General features: G+C 34.4%; 1 protein-coding gene across 6 annotated transcripts in view; it reads left to right on the top strand.

The window, feature by feature from the left end:
• FUT8 (fucosyltransferase 8) overlaps nt 1-21445 on the top strand; it is a 378192-nt gene that overhangs the window by 156712 nt on the left and 200035 nt on the right. For all 6 annotated transcript variants that reach the window (XM_037832507.1, XM_037832508.1, XM_037832503.1 and 3 more), the window contains one exon: nt 17985-18419. In XM_037832507.1, coding sequence (XP_037688435.1) covers nt 18217-18419 — 203 coding nt within the window. In that variant the 5' untranslated portion in view covers nt 17985-18216. The remainder of the gene's footprint in view (nt 1-17984; nt 18420-21445) is intronic.

The following is a 21445-nucleotide window of genomic DNA, read 5'->3' as shown; positions in this document are numbered from 1 at the left end:
AGTCTGCTGTCAACAGCCGTCTTCAAAATGTCTCTCATCTGCAGCTCCTATACTTTCTTCAAAGTGTCCCTCTTGGCTGTAGCTCCTCTTCAAAAGTTCACTCTCAGCTTCACTGAGTTCCCTCTGCCCATCAGCTCATTTATATAGCTCCACTGATCAAGGCTCACCCTTAATGGGTGGGGCCATGCCTCCATGGAAATATCCCATCAGAGTCATCACCCACAGTTGGGTGGGGCACATTCCAAAGAAACACTCAAAGAATTACAGTCTAATCAACACTGATAACGTCTGCCCACACAAGATTACATCAAAGATAATGGCGTTTTGGGGGACATAATACATTCAAACTGGCACAATATGCATTAAGATTTTCTGTTGTTTTGGGCCCCTTGGCATTTGCTTTGCTTGATAGGGTTCTTTCAAGTTGTAAAACAAAATACCAATCTAATTTTTCAGAAATACAAGTTGGTGGCATACACTTTCTCTAGCTAACCAGCAGATGGCACCTGCGAGTCACCTATACCCCTCAAGTCAGTTCTCCTCAACTTTGTCCTTGTGGTGTGTGGGGAAATGATTCCTGTGGGGTTCAGTTGGTGAACTCAGTTTGGGTGTGTGTTGCTGGAGCCGTCTGCCCTGAATGTGGGGCGTGTGTCTGGGTGGTTAGGGAGGCAGGGCAGCTTTATTATTCAAACGCTGCACGTGTTCCTGGAGATTCAAGACCACTGCAAGAGTCTAACCCTTCATTTCAGTTCTGCCCCAGACCCTCTCTGTCGCTGACCCACAAACCACCGGCATTAATGTAGCATCCCTGGGTTTTCCGAGCGAGCCCCCCTTCTCAGGTGTAATCTTAGAAGACCTCTGCTGAGGTAAGGCCGTGCTACGTCAAGGGAAGCCCCGGGCCGCCGGGCCATGCAGGGGCGTTCTCAGCCTGATGCAAAGATGGCTGAACATGGTGTCTCAACCCCCCCATCTCCTCGTACAGTTCCTCCTTCTCAGCTGTGGGACAGTTGGTGTGGCTCTGGGCTGTTGGCATGGCCCCGGGCAGGAGTGTCTCCAGCCCACTAGGGAGCCAGCTGCAAGCAGCGGGATTTCTTTCTCCTTCTGGCTCTCCCCTCCCCTGGCCCTGAAGGATCTGCAGCCGTCTATCCTCCATGCCAGACCCCGAGAGGCCGGCTCAGCCCGCTCCTGCCATGCTCCACTGCATGGTTCCCACCGTCGCAACTGCAGCTGCTCCTGGGTTTTTCCTTTTTTTTTTTTTTTTAAAAAAAGAACTAGTCAGTCTCCAAACGCCAACCCCTGGTTTCCCCACACCACAGCATGGCTGCGGGTCTTTCAGCCAGCTTACTCACTTGTTTGAGAATGCAGACTCCTGGTTTCACCAAGTGTACAGCCCCTGTGGTTCTAGCAGACCTTGTCCAGCTGGTGCATCGCTGAAACCGGTATTCTGGGTCACCTTCTGATTTTTATTTAGTATTTTTCATGGAGGTGTTTTTTTGCCCTGTCTCACCTAGCCGCCATCTTAAGTTGTCTCTCAATCAATTATTCTTTTATAATTATATGTGGCTGCAGTTAAGGCAGCCAACTTGCTACTATGATGACAGCAAACCTGAAGACAAACACTGGCATGCTAAGACATGCTATGGTAGAATAGAAAGATGAAAAGAGATTTTTTACTACTTCATCAAACCATTGAATTAACTTTTTGTCAACTGAGAAATTAAAGTTTCTTTATTTTTAAAGCTATTTTGAGTTGGGTTTTCTCTTACTTGCAACCTAATGTTTCCTAGTTGATACAGATGGTCAGGAACTCTCTCTCAGAAGAGGTGACAAATAAGTAGAGATCTGAATTGTAAGAATGAGCCAGAGGAATTGCACTTTAGGTAGAAGGAGCAGCAAGAATGAAGGCCCTGTGGTGGGTAGGAACTTGGGATATTCTAGAAACTGACAGAAGGCTTGAATACCTGGTTTCTAATAAGCAAGGGAAAGAATCGAACTAATAGTTATAAATTTCTTGACAGTTTACAAGTCACATTTACACATATTTTTTCACATGATCTTCAAAATTATACTGCCTTGGAGCACTGCACCCTGGAAAAACAAGTTCTTAAACATAATCCATTCCTGTGTCTGTGGACCCATTGTAAATAGATCTTTTCAAGATGTTACTTCAGTTAAGATGTGGCCCAACTCAGTCAGGGGGTGTCCTTTATAAGCAGAATGAAATTTAGGCAGGTAGAGAGAAAGCCACAGGAAGCAAGAAGCTGAAGGTCAACAGAACCAGAAGAAAAGGGAGAGGCCAGAAGAGGCTGCCATGTGCATTACTATTGGACAGAGGGGCCAAGGAGCAAGGATCACTGGCAGCCAACACAGTCTTCGGGAAGAAAGTATAGCCTTTATGATGCCTTGATTTGGACTTTATCCTAGCCTCAAATCTGTGAGCTAATAAATTCCCATTGTTTAAGCCAACCCATTGCATGGTATTTTCTTGAGCAGCCAGGAAACGAAAACAACAATTATGTAAGAATAAACTGCCCAAATGTTACAACCAGTGATTGATTTGAAATGGTTGTTTTTTTTAATTATGTCATTCTGTCAACCAAGTATATATTATGTATATTTGTGTAGAAATGTATGTAACCAGAGCATATGAAAAAGCTGTACACTTGATTTGAAGTTATTGGTATTACCATTTTTTGGTAATATTAATTTATATGGGGCCTGATTTCCAGGTCCATTTGAATAATATAAATTAATTGCATCAGTAAATACAACCTGGTGTGTTATGAATTAAGGTGAATGAGATTCTTCTGATAGAAATCTTTAAAATGTGATATGTGTTTGTACTTCGTAAGTAGGAAGATTGACTTCTTTGAAATCAGGCTTGTTTCAGTGAACTAATAGAGTGTTTTATGCCTATGTATTTCAGGATGCCTGACATTTTATATTCATGTATGTATATACCTTATTGATAAGAATTGTGGAAGTATGATAAATAACTGTGTTAGTAAAGAATAAAGATTGAATTTTATAATCATGGTAGGGCTATATGAAATATTTCCTCCCCTTCCCTCTCCTCTTCTCCCCTTCCCTCTCCTCTTCTCCCCTTCCCTCCTCTCTTCCTCCTTACTTCTCCCTCCCCTCCTACATTTCAGTTCAGTTGGTTTCACCAAGTGCTTTTAAATAAAGTAAATGTTGATTTCAGTTAGTATTAAAGGGCCATTTTAATCTATGAAATGTAAATTGCTTTTTCATACTTATTTATTAATAAGCAGATAATTTTGTAAACTACCTTTTTCCATGCAGAGAAGGTGAACAGTAAGAAAGATTTTTACCAATAACTTGATTTAAAAATGAATTGAAATAAATTAAAATGTTATTTAAAAGATTTAGTCTTGGGTACATGTTAATCTAGCATTGAATTGTTTTAATTGTACTTGTAGGACTTGAGAGATTTATTCTTTATACTTGATGATTGGCTTTTCTGTAAAAGTTTTCTTTATAATGCCGTTTATCAATCGAAAATTTATTTGCTGTTTCCTAGCATTGTTTGTTAATGAAGAAAATATGCCTTTAAAATATAACAACTGTGCTCAACCTCTGTAACATTATAGTAGTTATTCATTAAATTTGTTGAATAAATGATTTCATTTTCTGTTGGATTTTTCAGTTAATTCCATTATATTGACTACTTCTAGAAGCACTCTGTAATAAACATTTTGCTTTTTGCTCTTTCCAGTTGTTAAAACAGTAAATTATTCTAAAGAAGATAACTTTTTTATGCATTTTTATTGATATATATTCATACACCATACAAACCATCCAAAGTATACAATCAGTGGTTCACAGTATCATCAGTAGTTGTTCATTCATCACCAGAATCAATTTTAGAACATTTTCTTTACTCCAAAAAAGGGAATATAAAAGAAAACCCAAAACATCCCATAGCCTTTATCCCTCCTATTTTTTTTTTAACACTTTTATTCACACACCATGTAATCCATCCTAAGTGTACAATCAATGGCTCTTGGTATAATCACATAGTTATGCATTCACCACTACAGTTAATATGAGAACATTCTAATTTCTTCCAAAGAAAAAAATCCCATGCCCCTTATATCTCCTTATTATTGACATTTAGTTTTTGGTATATCACCTTTGTTACAACTAATGCAAGAATATTACAATGTTACTGTTAACTATAGACCTTAGTTTACATTAATTGTGTGTTTTCCATATACCACTCCATTATTTACACTTTGTAGTGACATATGTTTGTTCTTGTTCATGTAAAGAACTTTCTTACATTTATACAATTCACCACCACTCTAGGTTTTGCTGAGTTATGCAATCCCAGTTTTTATCCTCTATTTTTCCTTCTGGTGACATATATGACTCTAGCCTTCTTCAGCCATATTCATACTCAGCTTTGTTAATTACATTTACAGCATTGTGCTACCACCACACAGTATTGTGCCATCCATTTGGGAACCTTTGCAATCAACCTTATTGAACATTCTGACCTCCGTAAGCATTGATTGCCCAGTCTCTGCCTTCTTTCTATCTCCTGATAACCTATGCTTTTGACTTGAACTCTTCAGAGTTTGTGCATTATAGTTAGTTCATAACAGTGAGACCATACAATATTTGCTCTTTTGTTTCTGGCTTATTTCGTTCAACATAATTCCCTCGAGGTTCATTCACATTGTTGCACACCTCAAGACATCATTTCTTTCTGCAGCTGCGCAATATTCCATCCTGTGTATAGACCATATTTCACCCTTCTGCTCATCAGTTGCTGGAACCTTGGGCTGCCTTCATCCATGGGCAATCGTGAATAATGCAGCCATATGCATTGGTGTGCAAATGTCTGTTTGTGTTCCTGCTTTAGAAGATAGTTTTGAAAGTGTAATATTTATTTATTGTAATTTTTTTAAAGTATAATATGTATTGTAATTTACGGAATTATAATATAATATCATAATTTATGATAATTCCTTTTGTTTTGAGGAAAAGGTTAGGCCACTGTTTGCTAAAGCTTCCAGAATGCAATATACTAGAAATGGGTTGGCTTTTACAAAGGGAGTTTATTAGCCTACAATTTTACAAATATCCAAAATAAGGCATCAAAAAGAGAACACCCTCTTTGAAGAAAGGCTGCTGACATCTGGGGTTCCATCTGTCAGATAGCAAGGCATGTGTCTAGCGTCTGCTGGTTCTTCACTTTCAGGTTTCATTGCTTTTAGCTTCTGATTCCAATGGCTTTCTCTCTCTGCTGTCTCTCTTGGTGTTGCTGCCTTTTAGCTTCTCAATAAAGGGCTGCAGTAAAGGATTAAGACCCACCTTGAATGAATGGGTTGGGTCAGATCTCAATTGAAACAACCTAATCAAAAGGTCCCACCCATAATATGTCTGCCCCCCACAAGAATGTATTAAAAGAACATGGCCTTTTCTGGGGTACATAACAGCTCCAAACCAGCAGCTGCTAAGATGATTCAGCACAATTTATCTATGGTTTGTTAGTTATATTACTAATTATTTGAGTTGATTCTTACGTGCTTTGAAATATCTAAAAAATATAATTTTCACTGACATTTGGATTGAAATTAGTCATATCTATAAAATGACTTTAGTAATTTTTTTTCATTAAAAGTAGGAATGTCTAGTGTATTATGATTTTTCTGAAGAAACCTGTCTTATTGAAACTCATAATGCAAGAACATAATTTTTCCATTTAATGAATTAACAACCTTCAGTTTTGACATTTTCAATTACATTCACAAAACTGAGATAGCTTAAATTTCCTCTTAAAATATTTTTAACTTTATGAAGTATAATTTATACCAATAAAATGCACCCATATTAGGTGTACAATTTTTTTCTCAAAAGTATACCCCTGTGTAACTGCCACTTCTAAATTCCCTCATTCTTCTCTCTAATCAATCATCCTGGCAAGTACTAGTCTGATTTCAGTCACTATATATTAGTTCCAGAACATCACATAAATGGAATCATACGGTATGCACTCTTTGTCAGGCATGTTTTTGAAATTGATTCTTGTTGTGTATATCAGAAGTTTGTTCCTTCTTAATACGGTATGGTATTCCAATGTTTGAATGTATTACAATTTGTTTATTTACCTGTTGGTAGACTTGGATTGTTTCAAGTTTTTTGGCTCGTAGAATAAAGTGGCTAATGAACATTCTTATACAAGTCATTATGTGAACATATATCTTAATTTCCCTTGCAAATACCTAAGAGTAGAATCATTGCGTTTTGCTGTATGTATGTATTTATCTTTGTAAGACACTGTCAAGCTGTTTCCTTTTTATTTTTGGAAAAGCTGATGTAGAAATGCTGTCATTGTCTGTAAACATTTGGTAGAATTCAATTCAAGCCATATGGGCCTGGAATTTTCTTTGTGGGAAGTTTGTAAATATACATTGAATTTTGGATAGATAGAAGGCTGTTCAGGTTATCTATTTCTTCTTGCTTAAACTTTGGTAGGTTTTTTTTTTTTTTTTTTTTAATTTGTGCATTTCATGTTTGTTTTCATATTTATTGACCGAGGTTGTTCATAATATTCTCTTATCATCTTTTGTAGCCTGTAGTATGCTCCCTCTTAATTTCCTGATACTAGCAAATTAAGTCTTTTTATTTCCCCTTGCTTAGTCTAGCTTGGAGGATTATAAATTTTTTGATCTTTTTCAAAGAACAGCTTTTTGTTTCATTGATTTTTTTCTATTTTTAATCTGTTTTCTATTTCACTGATTTCTGCTCTTTATTATTTCCTTCCTTTCATTTACTTTAGGTTTAATTTTCTTGGCTTATTCTAGTTTCTTAAGGGGGAACCTCAGGTCATTATCTTGAGTCTTTTTTCCTTTTCTATAAGCTGTTGATTGCTTTCTAACTTTGTTTTTCTTCATCCCACAATTTTTTAGTTTCTTTTTCATTTAACTAAAAAATATTTTAAAGTTTCCTTTGTAATTTCCTTTGTAATTTCTTTTGCCCCATGGATTATTTAGAAGTGTGTTGTGGATATCTTTTTTTTTTTTTTATTGATTTCTAATTTCATTTCATTGTGTTCAGAGAATATTCTATTTTTGCTTTCAGTCCTTTTAAAATTTTGAGACTTGTTTTGGTCTGTCTGGGTGAATGTTCCATGGACACTTGAAAAGAATGCACATACTGTAATCAATTAAAGTATTCTGTAAATATCAGTTACACCAAATTAGTTCATCATGTTGTTTGTTGTTTCCTTACTGATTTTCTGTCTATTTAACAATTACTGAAAGAAGAATATTAGAAACTCCAATTTTAATTATGGGTTTGTCTCTTCTTTCACTTCTGTCAGTTTTTGCTTCACATATCCTATTGCTTTGTGGTTGAGTGAATATACCCTAAAGATCATTATTTCCTCTTGATGAATTTCTCCCTTTACCACCAGGAAATGTCCCTATTTCTTATGGTAATATCCATGGAAATGCTCTTGTTTTGAATTCTACTTTGTTTTGTGTTAGTACACATAATCCAGCTTTCTTTTGGTTAGTCCTTTAATGGTTTATCTTTTTTCAACCTTTTCCTTTTTAAAAAAAATTGCCAATCTGTGTCTTTTGATTAAAATGTATATCTTGTAAACAGCAAATAATTAGGTGTTTCTTTTTTATTCAGTCTAACAGTCTTTTCATGAGTTTTTACCATTTGCATTTAAGGTAACTATAGTTTTAATTGGACTAGCTGGCTACTTATTTTCCATTTGTTCCATCTCTTCTTCAATTCTTTTTGTCATTTTTTTCTTCTTTTGGGTTAGATGAGTACTTTTAAGTAATCTTTCTTTATCTCCTCTATTGCACTGCCTACAATAGTATATTAATAGTATAACTTTTGTTTGAATATTTTTAAATATTGTTATATAAAATGTGAACTTTTTACTTATTTCATAAAGTTATCAAATCATATCCTACCTCTTGAGCTGTAATTCAAAACTAATGTTCACAGAAAACTTTTATTTTTGAAGTTATTTTCATTGGAGGAGAAGGTGTAGTTTTGCCATTTCTTTTTATTTCAGCACTTTTAAAATTCCATTTTTTTTTTCTGGTGAGAAGCCCTCTGAAATTTTTATCTTTGTTACATGTTCGTATTGTCTTTTTTCCTGTAACTGTCCCCCCCACCTCCCATTATAGTTTTCTTTTTATCTAAAAATATATTGGAAGTTCTTTATATGCCCATGATTAAGTTAATTTTCAATGCATGGTACTTCAATTTTGATAAAAGTTTGGTTCTGATGAGTCCTGTTTCAAACCCCACACTGAGACAATGCTTGTAGTTTTCCAATTGGCCCTGAGTGGAAGATGTAAATTGCTTTCTTGCTAATGACGGATGATTTTCATTTTCCTTTTATCACCTGAACTGTTTTCCATCCATAATGATAGCAACTGTAAGCTGATGCAGTGGTAGTGAAAGCTATAAAACACCATAGTATCTGAAGATAAATGCTATCAACTGTGGCTTTTTTTTTTAATTAGAGAAGTTGTAGGTTTGCAGAAAAATCATACCAGAAATACAGTTCTCATATATCTCCCCCCACACACAGTTTTCCCTATTATCAATACCTTGCATTAGTGTGGTATCTTTCACAATTGATTAAACAATATTATTATTATTATTTACATTAGGGTTCACTGTTGTGTTGTACAGTCCTATGTTTTTTAAAAATTTTTTTCTAGTTAAGTATATACAACTTAAAATTTCCCTCTTTAATAACATTCAAATAAATAATGTAGTGTATTAATTGCATTCATAATGTTGTGGTTGCTTTTAAGATTTTCTTTTTATCACTGCTTTTTAGAAATTTGGTTATTAATATGACTTGTTATAGTTTTCTTTGTATTTATCCTGCTTGGAGTTTGTTGTGATTCCAGTATCTGTGTGCTTATAGTTGTTTTCATTTATTGGCTTATATTTCTCCAATATTTTCCACACCCTTCCCCCTTCTTTGACTCCAGTTACACTTATGTTAGACTACTTGGTATTGTCTCTGAGGTCACTGAGACTTGGTTCCCTCTTTTCCCCCTCCTACAGGTATATTTTTTCTCTGGCTCTACTTTGGTTAGTGTCTTCATGTTCACCAACTTTTCCTCTATAGTATGTAATCTGCTCTGAAACCTTTCCAGAGAATTACTTTATTTCAGATATTGTATGTTCTTTTTCTAGAAGCTGCATTTTTTTGGGTTACAGTTTTATTTCTCTTTACAATGTGTTCATTTTTTCCTTTAAATCCTAGCACATATTTTTAATGGTTGTTTTAGTGTCCTTGTCTTTGTTGTCATCATCTCTGTCTTCTGGCAGTTTTAATTGATTTTCTTCTTGGTTATGGGTCATATTTTCTGGCTTGTTGGTATCATAGTAAAAAATGTTTATTTGAAAAACTATTTCATAATTTATTTAACCGTTGTTCTGTTGATGGATAATTATATTGTTTCTAGTCTGGAGCTATCGCAATCAATAGTGAAACAAACGGCCTTGTAAATGCATTTTGTTTACATGTTAACGTGTAATTTATTATAAATTCCTGCTAATGGAATTCCCCATCAGAGGGTATGTGCATGTAAATTTTTGATATATAATGCTGTATGGCCCTTTGCATAGTCTATATATATTTGCATCAGATACATAAGTGCAGAATTATTTTTGAGTTTAGAAGAAACTTTTCTATGAACATATGAGCAACATGGTTCATAACAGAACAGGTCAGGCTTTTAAGTCATTTGGTGCTCTACAGTAATTTGTCACATACTCCTTGCCTTAGCATAAAAATGAAGCTACCTGAATGTAACTCTTGGAAGCATTGTTTTCACACAGATGTCAAATGTAGTGGCTATTGATTCTTTCCGTTTGTTATATTTAAGAATAATCAACAAGATTTGCAGTGTTATAAGTAATACTGTGTTCTTTGGCTGTTTCAAATAGAAAGATCGAACTATTTCTCTCTTGTGTATTTAGGTGGTATAGTTTATATTCAATTTCTGCTATGTCACTCAGTATTTTTGTTGCTGCAAGAAGAGGCTTTGTGTGTGTGTCATTTGTAGGTTTGTTTTAATGGCATATTACATCCTTTTGCAATTAGAATATATCAGAATATTATCTCTTGAGGGCAGGGATTTTTGTTTGTCTTCTTCACTGCTATATGCCCAGTGCCTATTACACTGCTTTTATATAATAGGCATTCAATAAGTATTTTTTGAACAAATGAGTGAATGAATCTTGGTGTTGTGTAGAATTAGATAAAATACTTGGTAGATTTCTTCAAGGTGTGTCCCATTGTAAATGCTGGTGAGAAACCTGCATACTTAAAAATAAATAAAATTATATAACATGAACACACTGAGTGTGGTTAACTATATTAAGAAATTGAACTGCTCACTGGTGGCACAGCAGACTATGCTTCAAAAGTGACTGTCCTGGAGAACATCTTCTTGACCAAAAGAGGGATGTGAAAGCAAATGAAATAAGCTTCAGTGGCAGAGAGATTCCAAAAGAAGCTGAGAGGTCGCTCTGGTGGGCACTCTTACACACAATTTAGACAACCCTTTTTAGGTTCTAAAGAATTGGGGTAGCTGGTGGTGGATACCTGAAGCTGTCAAACTACAACCCAGAACCCATGAATCTTGAAGACAATTGTATAAAAATGAAGCTTACGAGGGGTGACAGTGGGATTGGGAAAGCCATAAGGACCACACTCCCCTTTGTCTAGTTTATGGATGGATGAGTAGAAAAATAGGGGAAGGAAACAAACAAACAAACAGACAAAGGTACCCAGTGTTCTTTTTTACTTCAATTGCTCTTTTTCACTTTAATTATTATTCTTGTTATTTTTGTGTGTGTGCTGATGAAGGTGTCAGGGATTGATTTAGGTGGTGAATGTACAACTATGTAATGGTACTGTGAACAATTGAATGTACGATTTGTTTTGTATGACTGCGTGGTATGTGAATATATCTCAATAAAATGAAGATTTAAAAAAAAAAAAAAGTGACCATCCTAAAGGAAAAAGACCTTTACCTATGCCATTTCTCTTACCTCAATGTGCTCCCTTTCCAACTATAGTTATTAAACTTTTCCTGGTCTTCTCAAGGTACTGATCTCTCCTCAGAAATTACACACAGACATTTTCTTTATCACACATCCTGTCCTCATCCCTTTCAGTTCTGTATTATGAATTATTCTTTCATTTATGATTCCATTTTATCTCTAATATTGGTTTTATTGTTATCCCTCTTTTTTTTTAATTACTGGTTGTTCTGGGGGAATGTTGTTTGATAGAACCTCATACAATAATGGAAATGTTCGTATCTGTGCTTCATATTGGTAGCCACTAGACACAAGTGGATATTCATCAGTCAAAATATGGCTAATGTGACTGAGAGACTGCATGTTAAATTTCAGTGAATTTTAATATAAATAGCCACATGTGGCTAGTGACCATTGACATAGTGAGCTAAGCTCTAGAGTTTACAGTACATCTTTAAGTTTTCAGTGTACCTTCAAATTATATCATTTCATGTATAGTGAAAACCTTACTACAGTGTACTTCCATTTCCTCCTCTTTCTGTATTTTGTTGTCATACAGTTTACTCTGATGTATGTTGTAAATGCAGTGATACTTTGTTGCCATTTTTGAGTTGGCTAGTTATCTAACATGATTAAATTAAGGGAAAATGTCTTTTTATTTTTGCTAGATTTCACTGTTTCTGGGTAGTATTCCTTTCATTGTTAGATTCAGATTTCCATCTGGTATTACGTTCCACCTTCTTGAAGGACTTCACTTTACATTTTTGTACTGTAGTTTGGCTGGCACAGAATATTTTCAGCTTTTCTTTTTCTGGAAAAATATTTTGCCTTCATTTTGAAAGATATTTTGCTGGATACAGAATTCTGAAAGTTTTTCCTCCAGAATTTTAAAGATGTTGCTCCGTTTCCGGATGACGTTTTTTTTCTGATAAGAAATATGCTCTCATTCTTTGTTTCTCTGTAATATTTTTCTTCCAAGCTACTTTCTCTTTCTCTTTAATTTTCAGCAGTTTTGCATACATTTAAAAATTTGTCCTGTTAGACATCAGCAGCAGGATGGCGGTAGCTGTGGCAGTGGCTGCAGAAGTCCAAGATGGCAGCGGGGGTGGGGTGGGGTGGGGTGGGGGCGGCAGCGGGCCTGCAGGAAGAGCAGCACCAAGGGCTACGGTGTGGACGGCAGGACAGCAACACCGTGCTGCACGTGAAGCTCACCGAGACGGCGATCCGGGCGCTTACCAGACCTACCAGAGACACAAGAATTTAATTCATTTTTGTCCATTCAGTTCCAAGGGCTCCTAAATTTTGATCTTTCTTCTCACCTCAGTGAGACTACTGTACTCTGGGAATCCTTTTCTGTGCTGGTTTTCAGTAAATGACTCCAGGTAGAAATCCAGAGTGATCATAGGTTTCACCTTTGATTGTTTCCCTTCTGTTAGACATCACAGTCTTGTCCATTGCCAGTATCTGAAACCAGTTTTTCTAAGAATGTTTTAAAACGTTTTCTAGTTGCTTATGTGAGACCTAATCTAGTACCAGTTATTCTGTCATGATTGCAAGTGGAACTCTGTTTAGCAAGCATTAATAAAAATGCTTTTAGGCATTGAGTATAGCTTAAAAAGAAGAATTGTAATTTTATCTACTTGAGTCTCTTATTTGCTATAAATTGAGTTTTGTTTTTATAGTACTTGTAAGAGAATTTAGTAGGATATGTAAGAAAATGTGATTAAGATTCAGTTCTGTCCTGAAACTTGGAATACCTACTTTGTGGCCCAGAACTGTTACAAGTTGTTGGGAACAGAAAGCGATAGCACATGAAGTCCAGGTACTCAGCCTATTAGGGCAATTGAACATGTGGTTTAATTTCTATTGCTATGAAACAAGTTACCCTAAAAATGAGTGGTTTAAAACATTTGTTATCTATGCTTGGCTTAGCTGAATTTTCTGGCCCAGCTGGATCCTCTGGTTCAGAGTCTCTTGAAAGGTTGTAATCAAAATATGGACCAAGGTTGCAGGCATTGCAAGACTTGACTGGGGAAGGATCTGTTTCCAAGTTTATTCACACGGTTGTTGGCAGGATTTAGTTTCTTGACACATGGACCTCTCTGAAGGGTAGCTTACTGTATGGTAGCTTGTATCTCACCACAGTGGGCAAGAGAGAAGAGCCAAAACCAATGCAAGTGAGACAGAAGTCCTGTTCTTTGGTAACCTGATCTTGGAAGTGAGATCTCATCACTTTTGCTATATTCTATTTCAGAAGCAAGTCACTAGATCCATCCCACACTCAAGAGGAGGAGATTAAGGACATGAATATAGGAAATGGGGATCATTGGCAGCCATTTTAGAAGCTGCCTACAACATGTGATATATAAGTTATATAAATAATTATAATTGAGCCTGTAAAATAACATAGCAGTATTAACATTTACTGCATACTAACAATTTGCTACATGGGCTGCTAAGAGCTTCCCATAGTTTATTTTATTTAAACCTCCTCTAGGATTCTCAGGGAGAGGCACTATGCATTATCCCCATTTTACAGATAAAGGAATGGAGACACAATGAGGTTACCTAGCTATGATATAGCAGAACAAAGACTTCAGTCTAGGCACTGCTGATTCTAGCACTATACTCTTTTTTTTTTTTAAGAAGTTTTATTCACACACCACATAATCCATCCTAAGTGTACAATCAGTGACTCCTGTTATAATCACAGATTTATGCATTCACCACCACAATCTATTTGAGAACATTCCCATTTCTTCCCGGGGGGGGGGATCCCATACCCCTCCCTTATACACCCCTGTTATTGACATTTAGCTTTGGTATAGTGCCTTTGTTACAATTTATGCAAGAATATTACAATGTTACTATTGACAATAGACCTTAATTTGCATTAATTGTATTTTTTCCCATATACCTACTGCACTGTTAACACCTTGTAATAGTGACATACATTTATTCTCGCACATATAAAAACTTTCTTATATTTGTGCAATTAACCACTGTCATCGTCCACTCTAGGTTTCCCTAAGACATATGGTCCCAGTTTTTATCCTGTCTTTCCTTCTGACGACATACGTGACCCTGCCCCTCTTTCAACCATATTCACACTCAGCTTTGTTCATTATGCTTATTGCAATACTGTGCTTCCATCACACAGTATCTTAACACCTATACTTTTTTTAAAATTCAGTTTTATTGAGATGTATTTACATATCATGGAAACACCTGTACTTTTAATCGCCACCTTTTATTAGCATTAAAAAAAAAAGACTGTTTATTGAGTACCTCTTTTGTGCCAGGCATTATAGTAAATGCTTTATATATATCAACCCTATTTAAGCCTCATAGCAATGCTGTTGAAGCACTTACTGATATAGTTACATGATAAGTTAAAGAACTTACTGATATAGCACTCTGGCTTCCAGATTTAAGAAATTTCTTTGAAAGATTTAATATGATATAGTTGATTGTTCCATAGTAATTAAGCAAATATAAACCAGAGAGCTTCTGTAAATACCAAAGGAAATGAATCATCTAAATACATTGGTACCTTAAAAGAAGTTATTTCACTAATTAAAGAAATTTTTCAATCCACTTAATATTCAGCAGAAGAGGTGCACTATGTGAATCCCAAATAGGAATGAATTCATAAACACTTGAAAAGAAAGGAACCCACTGTAAGAAGAAATCCCAACAAAAGTTGTAATATAAATTTCATCAGAAATTAGATCATGGTATGTGTTGTTAATGTTGAAATATTTTTACTAATAAATATTTTTAAAAATAAATTGAGTAGCTTTCATATTGAAGGCTATGCATACTTTCTTCAATAATCTCATTGTCTTTACGAAGCAAATCTTGTAGATGAAGACAATAAGACGAAAGTGAAGAGAAAGTATTTTTCCATGGTTAAAAGGTAACCATGCTGGTCTTATGGCCTTTTAGATCAGTTTGTTTTAATCAATTGAGGGGTGTCTTTTAACATATATGTTGAAAATAATAGTAAATTTTATGAATGATTTTATTTCTTTCACTCTTTTGCATTTGGATTTGCTTTCTTAATTGAAGCTGGTGTGCTAAAATGCAATTGAAGCTGGTGTGCTATGATTCTATGATGTATGCCATACTATAAGCGTATGTCTTATATGACATCCTTCCTTCATTCACTTATTCATTTATTAAAAAATATTCATTAGTGCCTAGGCATTGTTCTGTGTGTTTGGGTTACATAAGTGAAAAAAAATGGACAAAAATAAGCTTACATTTTAGCAGGTTTGTGATTCAGTCAGTAAACTTGATAAGTAAATAAGCAAGTATTCGTTGTGGGTAGAGGGTAGAGAAAAATGTCTATAACTGCTCTTTTAAGCCAGGTTAAGGAAAATTACATAGAAACTCTTGTTTTTCATTGTGGCTTGGTTTTGTTGGTACTATTTTTAAGTCTGGATTAAGAACAGTAAAGTCTGAGGAAACGTTTTCTCTAAAAATGTTGATTAAGAGAATTGACCATGTTTTGTGCTTTTGGTTAAGAGAATTGACCATGTTTTGCTCCCTCAATAATTTGCTTTTTATAATTACTCAGATAGTATCAGTATTGCTGCATAATATAGTATTTTAATATCTTGGATATTTGTAATAGTACTGTATGCAAATTTAAAGTACTTTTAAATTTATGTTTCTGTAAACTTTTGTTTGTATTCAACTTATGTCTTTTGCTAACTTTGAAGATTTATGATAATTTATAAATAAACTTACTGTAATTCTAAGTAAAATGTTATACCTTTTTATTATTTGTAATTTAAATTATCGTTTTTTAAAAAAGCTACGTTTGCGTCTGTTGTTATTCTAAGTTACTTTTGCTCTAAGACAAATATTAGAAAATTTAAAAATCTTATTTGCATAGCTTGTAATTACCTAGATATACTACAGGTTCAGCATATGTGATGACAGCATTTTACAACATTGTACCTGTTGTCATATATGGTATTATTAACTCAAATGTTAATATTTACTTTTTTTGTTGGTGACTTACTGAATCAAATCTGTCCCCTAGGTTCTCCATAAGAATGGATTAATTTTTATTTGTGGTTGTTATCAGGAAGCTCTAAATGTCTGTATTGTTTCTACTTAAGATGAAAAGTAGACTTCATGTGACTGGATCTTTTCCCTGAAATGTTGAATAGACTTTAATTATTCTTGAGTTTTGGTGAGTAGATAGGGATGTCTGAGATTAGTGGAACAGGGTTTTGAGAAAGAGACAGAATAAACAGTGGCACCAATAAAAATAGTGTACTTGATGTAAGTCAAGAATAGTTACTGAAACAATGGAGACAGCATCAAATTTTCATTTGAATTATTGCTTTTTTTATTTGGTTCTTAATTTTCAGTGAGTACATTTCATTATGTGCTTTCATTATAGTTTCATTCTATGTCAGTGTAAACTAGTAACATTAGGGGAAATAGTGTGGGAATAAATGGAAATGAAGTAGTGTGTCTAGGACACTCATTTTAAGACAACTTCTCCTCCAAAATAACTCTATGCTTCAATTTTAAAAGCCTCTTTCCTAACTTTTCTATCTAGTCTTCTTTAATAGACTTTATCTAGTGGTAAAGTGTCCATCACATTTAATCTTGTATACAGAAACTGTTTCTTGTCTTTACTCTCTTCTCTTTTACAGAAAACTCTGTGCCTGGTGGTATGACTTGCCTTCTGTAGTGATGGAATTATCACATGGTTTTACAATTATATATTTGCCTACAAATTATCTTTTTAGGGAAAACATTGTTTTGTTTCCCCAAAGGGAATTATAAGCCTAATGTCAGAGAAGTGACAAATGAAATCTGTAACCAAGTCTGAGAAAGCATGTGCATTTGTAGTTTAAGATACACAGGAAATAGATTTTTTTGGGAAAAATATTTTTAATGCAGTTTTATTTGAGATATATTCACACAGAATACAAACAGACCATCCAAAGTATACAATCACTGATTGACAGTATCATCACATAGTTGTGCATATATCCCCATGATCAATTTTAGAACATTTTCATTACTCCAGAAAAGAAATAAAAATAGAAAAGAAAACCCAAATCCTACCATACCTTTATCCCCCTCCCCCATTATTGACCCATAGTATTGGTATAGTACATTTGTTATTGTTAATGAAAAAGTATTAAAATATTACTGTTAACTATAGTCCATAGTTTGCAATAGGTACTTTTTTCCCATTAAATTTTAACTAATGTTAGACTTTTGTTGCATTTATTGGTATCCTTAATAAATTTAAAGAAGAAAGAATTTAGCCTGATCCATTTGAACCTTTGCTTGTGATCTTTGGAGTAGTTGCCAGCTGCTTAATGGATATGATAACCTCTGCTTGGCTGATCTACATGTTAGTTTTAGAATTTATCCCCAAAGTGACAATTTGCTGTCACCTGCAGAGCTAAGTGGTATAATGGCAGCTGAGCAGTGAGAGGGAGGGGGATGAAGTTGAAAACTTTCAAGTACTAATGTATTCATACAGAGAACGTTTGTCTGTTTGAGATAATGAAAATATTAGCCCAAAATAATATAGTTGAGTACATTTTGTTTGTTTTTAATAGATTATTCAAAGATTCAGTCTTTTACTATTCATATGTGAGTAATTGCACAATGATATAAGAAGGAAAAGTGATGACAGGGCTTAGAGAACTTTTAGGCTTAGATTTAATTAATCTATTACCTGGTAGATCCTTACATACATGGTTGTTTTAGTATAGAGACTTAGAAGCTTTTGCTTTTTACTTGTTAATAGACAGGTTATCTGCCAGCCTGGTGGCCAGTTAACACCACTGTGTTTCCTTTTACTCCATGAATCTCAAGATGTGCTATTTTACATATGTTAAATAATTTAAATACATTTTTTACTCTTTCCACAGTGTATAGAGTCCACAAAGCACAGGACAAGAAAGACAATAAAGCTTTCTACTCATACCATCAGGAGGATCTCTTTGGAAGATTCACCACAGGACTTCCAGAGAGAATAATTTGACTAAAGCATCATGTGTTGAAACAACAGAAGGCCACCTTTGCACTTGCTAGAAACAAAGTTAAGATGTTTTCACTTCTTTGAGCTCCAGGAAGCCAAGGGAGTGAGTTGAAAATCTGAAAATGCGGCCATGGACTGGTTCCTGGCGTTGGATTATGCTCATTCTCTTGGCCTGGGGGACCTTGCTGTTTTATATAGGTGGTCACTTGGTACGAGATAATGACCACCCTGATCACTCTAGCCGAGAACTGTCCAAGATTCTGGCAAAGCTTGAACGTTTAAAACAGCAGAATGAAGACTTGAGGCGAATGGCTGAATCTCTACGGTAGGTTCTAAAAAAGGAAGAGTGATGAAAATATTGTACTTAATTTTTAGGTACAGGGCTTCATTCAACTATTAAAAATACTTAATTTATATAAATTGCTATCTTTGCAAAAACTTAAGTATCTTAGTAGTAGGGTACTTTTTATACCAATGGTATCTTTATATATTTAACATAGAGTATTTCTCCACAGTGATAAATCTTATTTTGCATAAGAATTTTAATATAGAAAAGTTATGTCATTTAATTTATATACTTATATTTCATTTACAATTATCATCAGAATTTTGAAAATTTTGATGTATTAAATCCAAACTTTATGTGATTAAATTTTTTTAAGTATTAAAAATCTTTTATTGCCTGGCAGCTTTATGATGATTGACAAGTTAGTCTAACTATTAGTTATTAAAATGAAAAAACAAAAATTCATCCTTCTAGACCTGGAATCTGGAGAATTATTATCCTTGGTATTTCAAGGTCTGTAAGAAAATTGTGATATGTTAGAAGGCATTAACTGTTGGGAACAACGAAAGTCTCATTTTCAGAGAGCAAGTGACCATGGTGTTACATAGATGACCTCAACATTTTTCACTCAAATTTACTGAGTTTTAAAAGTTAACTAGTTTTCTAAACAAAATTGAGACTACAAGTATATTTGACTTTGTAGATGTGTTTCTGAAAAGTCAAATGTATATCAAAAACAAGGATTATCTTCTATTAATCACAAGTTTGAGTCATAGATTTTATGAATTTGAAATGAGAAAAATTATTTATAATATTTATTACTTTTTTCCAGAAGTGTTTAAAATTTAGAGTCTATGATGGTCTTAAATATGGGGGCAATAGCTGATCATGGGAAGGTTAGCAACCGCTCTTAGAGGTCACTGATTTTGCATGTTATTGTGGTTGGCTCTGTTGACCACTTTACAGTCTTCTAAAATTTTGGTCTGTGAGAATAAGACCTCTGTTTTGTTCACCACTGTATCCACAGTTCATCAAATAATGCTTAGCACATAAAAGTAGTCAGTAAACATTTCTTGAATGAATTGAAGAAAACGGCTAAGTCCCATTATTTTATTTAAATATTATCATTCAAATTTCTCAGCAAAAAAGGGCAATAATTTTCCTATAAAATGCATTGAAAATGCCCTTTTGATGTTTCATACATTTTGGTTGATTGGTTGGGCATATTTAGTTGAGTGTCTGTATTAATATTACCCATTTCTGTTTTTTTTCCCTGGTAATCTTACTGTTGCTCTGTCCTTTAAAAATGAGATTAAATGTACTTGGTGGCTGAATAAAAAGAGGTAATCTGATAGTAAATGCTAACTTTTCTTGTCTGCTATGTCACAGGCACTGGGGTAGGTTTTTTTGCATATATTCTCATTCAGTTTTTAATTTTTAATGTTAAACATAATTTTTATTTTAAAATAATTTCTGATTTACAGAAGAGTTGCAGAATAATAGTATGAAGCACTTTTTCCCCCCTGAACCATTGAGTGTAAATTGCTGACACAGTACCCCATCACCCTGAATTCTTTAATGTATAATTCCTGAAAAGGCATTTGTCTATATAACCACAATACTATAATTAAAATCAGGAAATTAAGATTGGTAAATTACTACTATTTAATCTACAGGTTTTATTCAAGTTTTGCAAATTTTCCTGACGATGTCTTTTATAGCTAAAGGATCCAAACTAAGATTATATGTTGCATTTAGTTGTTCATGCTTTATTTGGTCTCCTTTAAACTGGAACAATTTCTTAGTCTTTACCTTTCATGAACTTGACACTTTTGAAAACTACAAGTCATTTAAGACCTTCATTTTGGGTTTGTCTGAGATTTACTGATGATAAGGTACAGGGTATGCGCTTTGGACGGGGCTGTTTATAGAAGTGCTGCTGTGTTCCTGTTGTATCATATCAGGTGATACAAGATATCAATTTGTTCCATTGTTATTGGTCATTGGATTAAAATGATGTAAAGTTACTCTTTTCTTTTTTATAATTAATGGGTACTTTGCAGAGAGGCACTTTAATAAGACTCTAAATATCCTTTTCCTTAATAAGACTCTAAATATCCTTTTCCTCAGTAAACTGTCATTCACTACTTTTAGCATCCCTTGATATTTCTTGACTGAAGTAATTATTGCTGTGATGGTTGCCAATGGTGATTTTCTCATTTCATCATTTCTACTATATTGTTTGGCATTCTACAGTAAGGAAAAGATTTCTCTTCTCCTTATTTATTTTTTATTTATATCATCATTGAAGCATCGCTTCTCATTTTATTCATTGGGTTATCATCCATTACTATCATTATTTATTTTGATGTTCAAATTATCCCAGATTTGGCCGGGTAAGAACCCTTTAAAACTACCCTCTTTGTCCTTTTGAGACATTTCCATCATTCTGTCATCACTTTACTTTTAGATATTCCAGGTTTCGATAATACTTCCTTAACCCAGATTTGGACTCAGCCATTTCTCCAAGGAATCTTAGTTTCTTTTTGTGGAGATTGATATTTGGAGATCAAAATCTGGATGCTAGGTTTGCTCTTTCTTGTTGGAGTGTCTCTTTTCCACAGCCTTCTCAGAGGAGAAAACTAGGAAATAGTACATATATGCGCAGATACTTTTTCTTCTCTGTTTTTATATTAATCTATATGTATTGAAAATCACCAGTACCTCCAGTTCTAGCTCAACACCATAGGGTCATTTTAGCTTTTTACCCTTCCATATTTGTAACTTTCTTTTCTAGTAGTCTTCAGAAACCTGGCTATAATTATTCTCAATATATTTTCTTAATGGATCAATCCCCCATATGTGTGAAGACCCTGTCAGGGCCAGTATTGCACCCCTTCCACCTCAATCCCCCTCAGATGACTACCATGCTTAACTCCCACACCAAATAATTTGGGACAGAATAATTCAGAGAGGGAGTGAGAAAAGGAGGGAGGAAAGAAGAAAGGAAGGAAAGTCTCATTTAATTCTTACAGCAATGTATACTGGCTTTCAGACAGTTTAAT

This window comes from Choloepus didactylus, chromosome 4, assembly GCF_015220235.1.
Source record: "Choloepus didactylus isolate mChoDid1 chromosome 4, mChoDid1.pri, whole genome shotgun sequence".
NCBI classification, from domain to species: Eukaryota; Metazoa; Chordata; class Mammalia; order Pilosa; family Megalonychidae; genus Choloepus; species Choloepus didactylus.
This window is presented reverse-complemented; position numbering and strand designations above follow the sequence as displayed.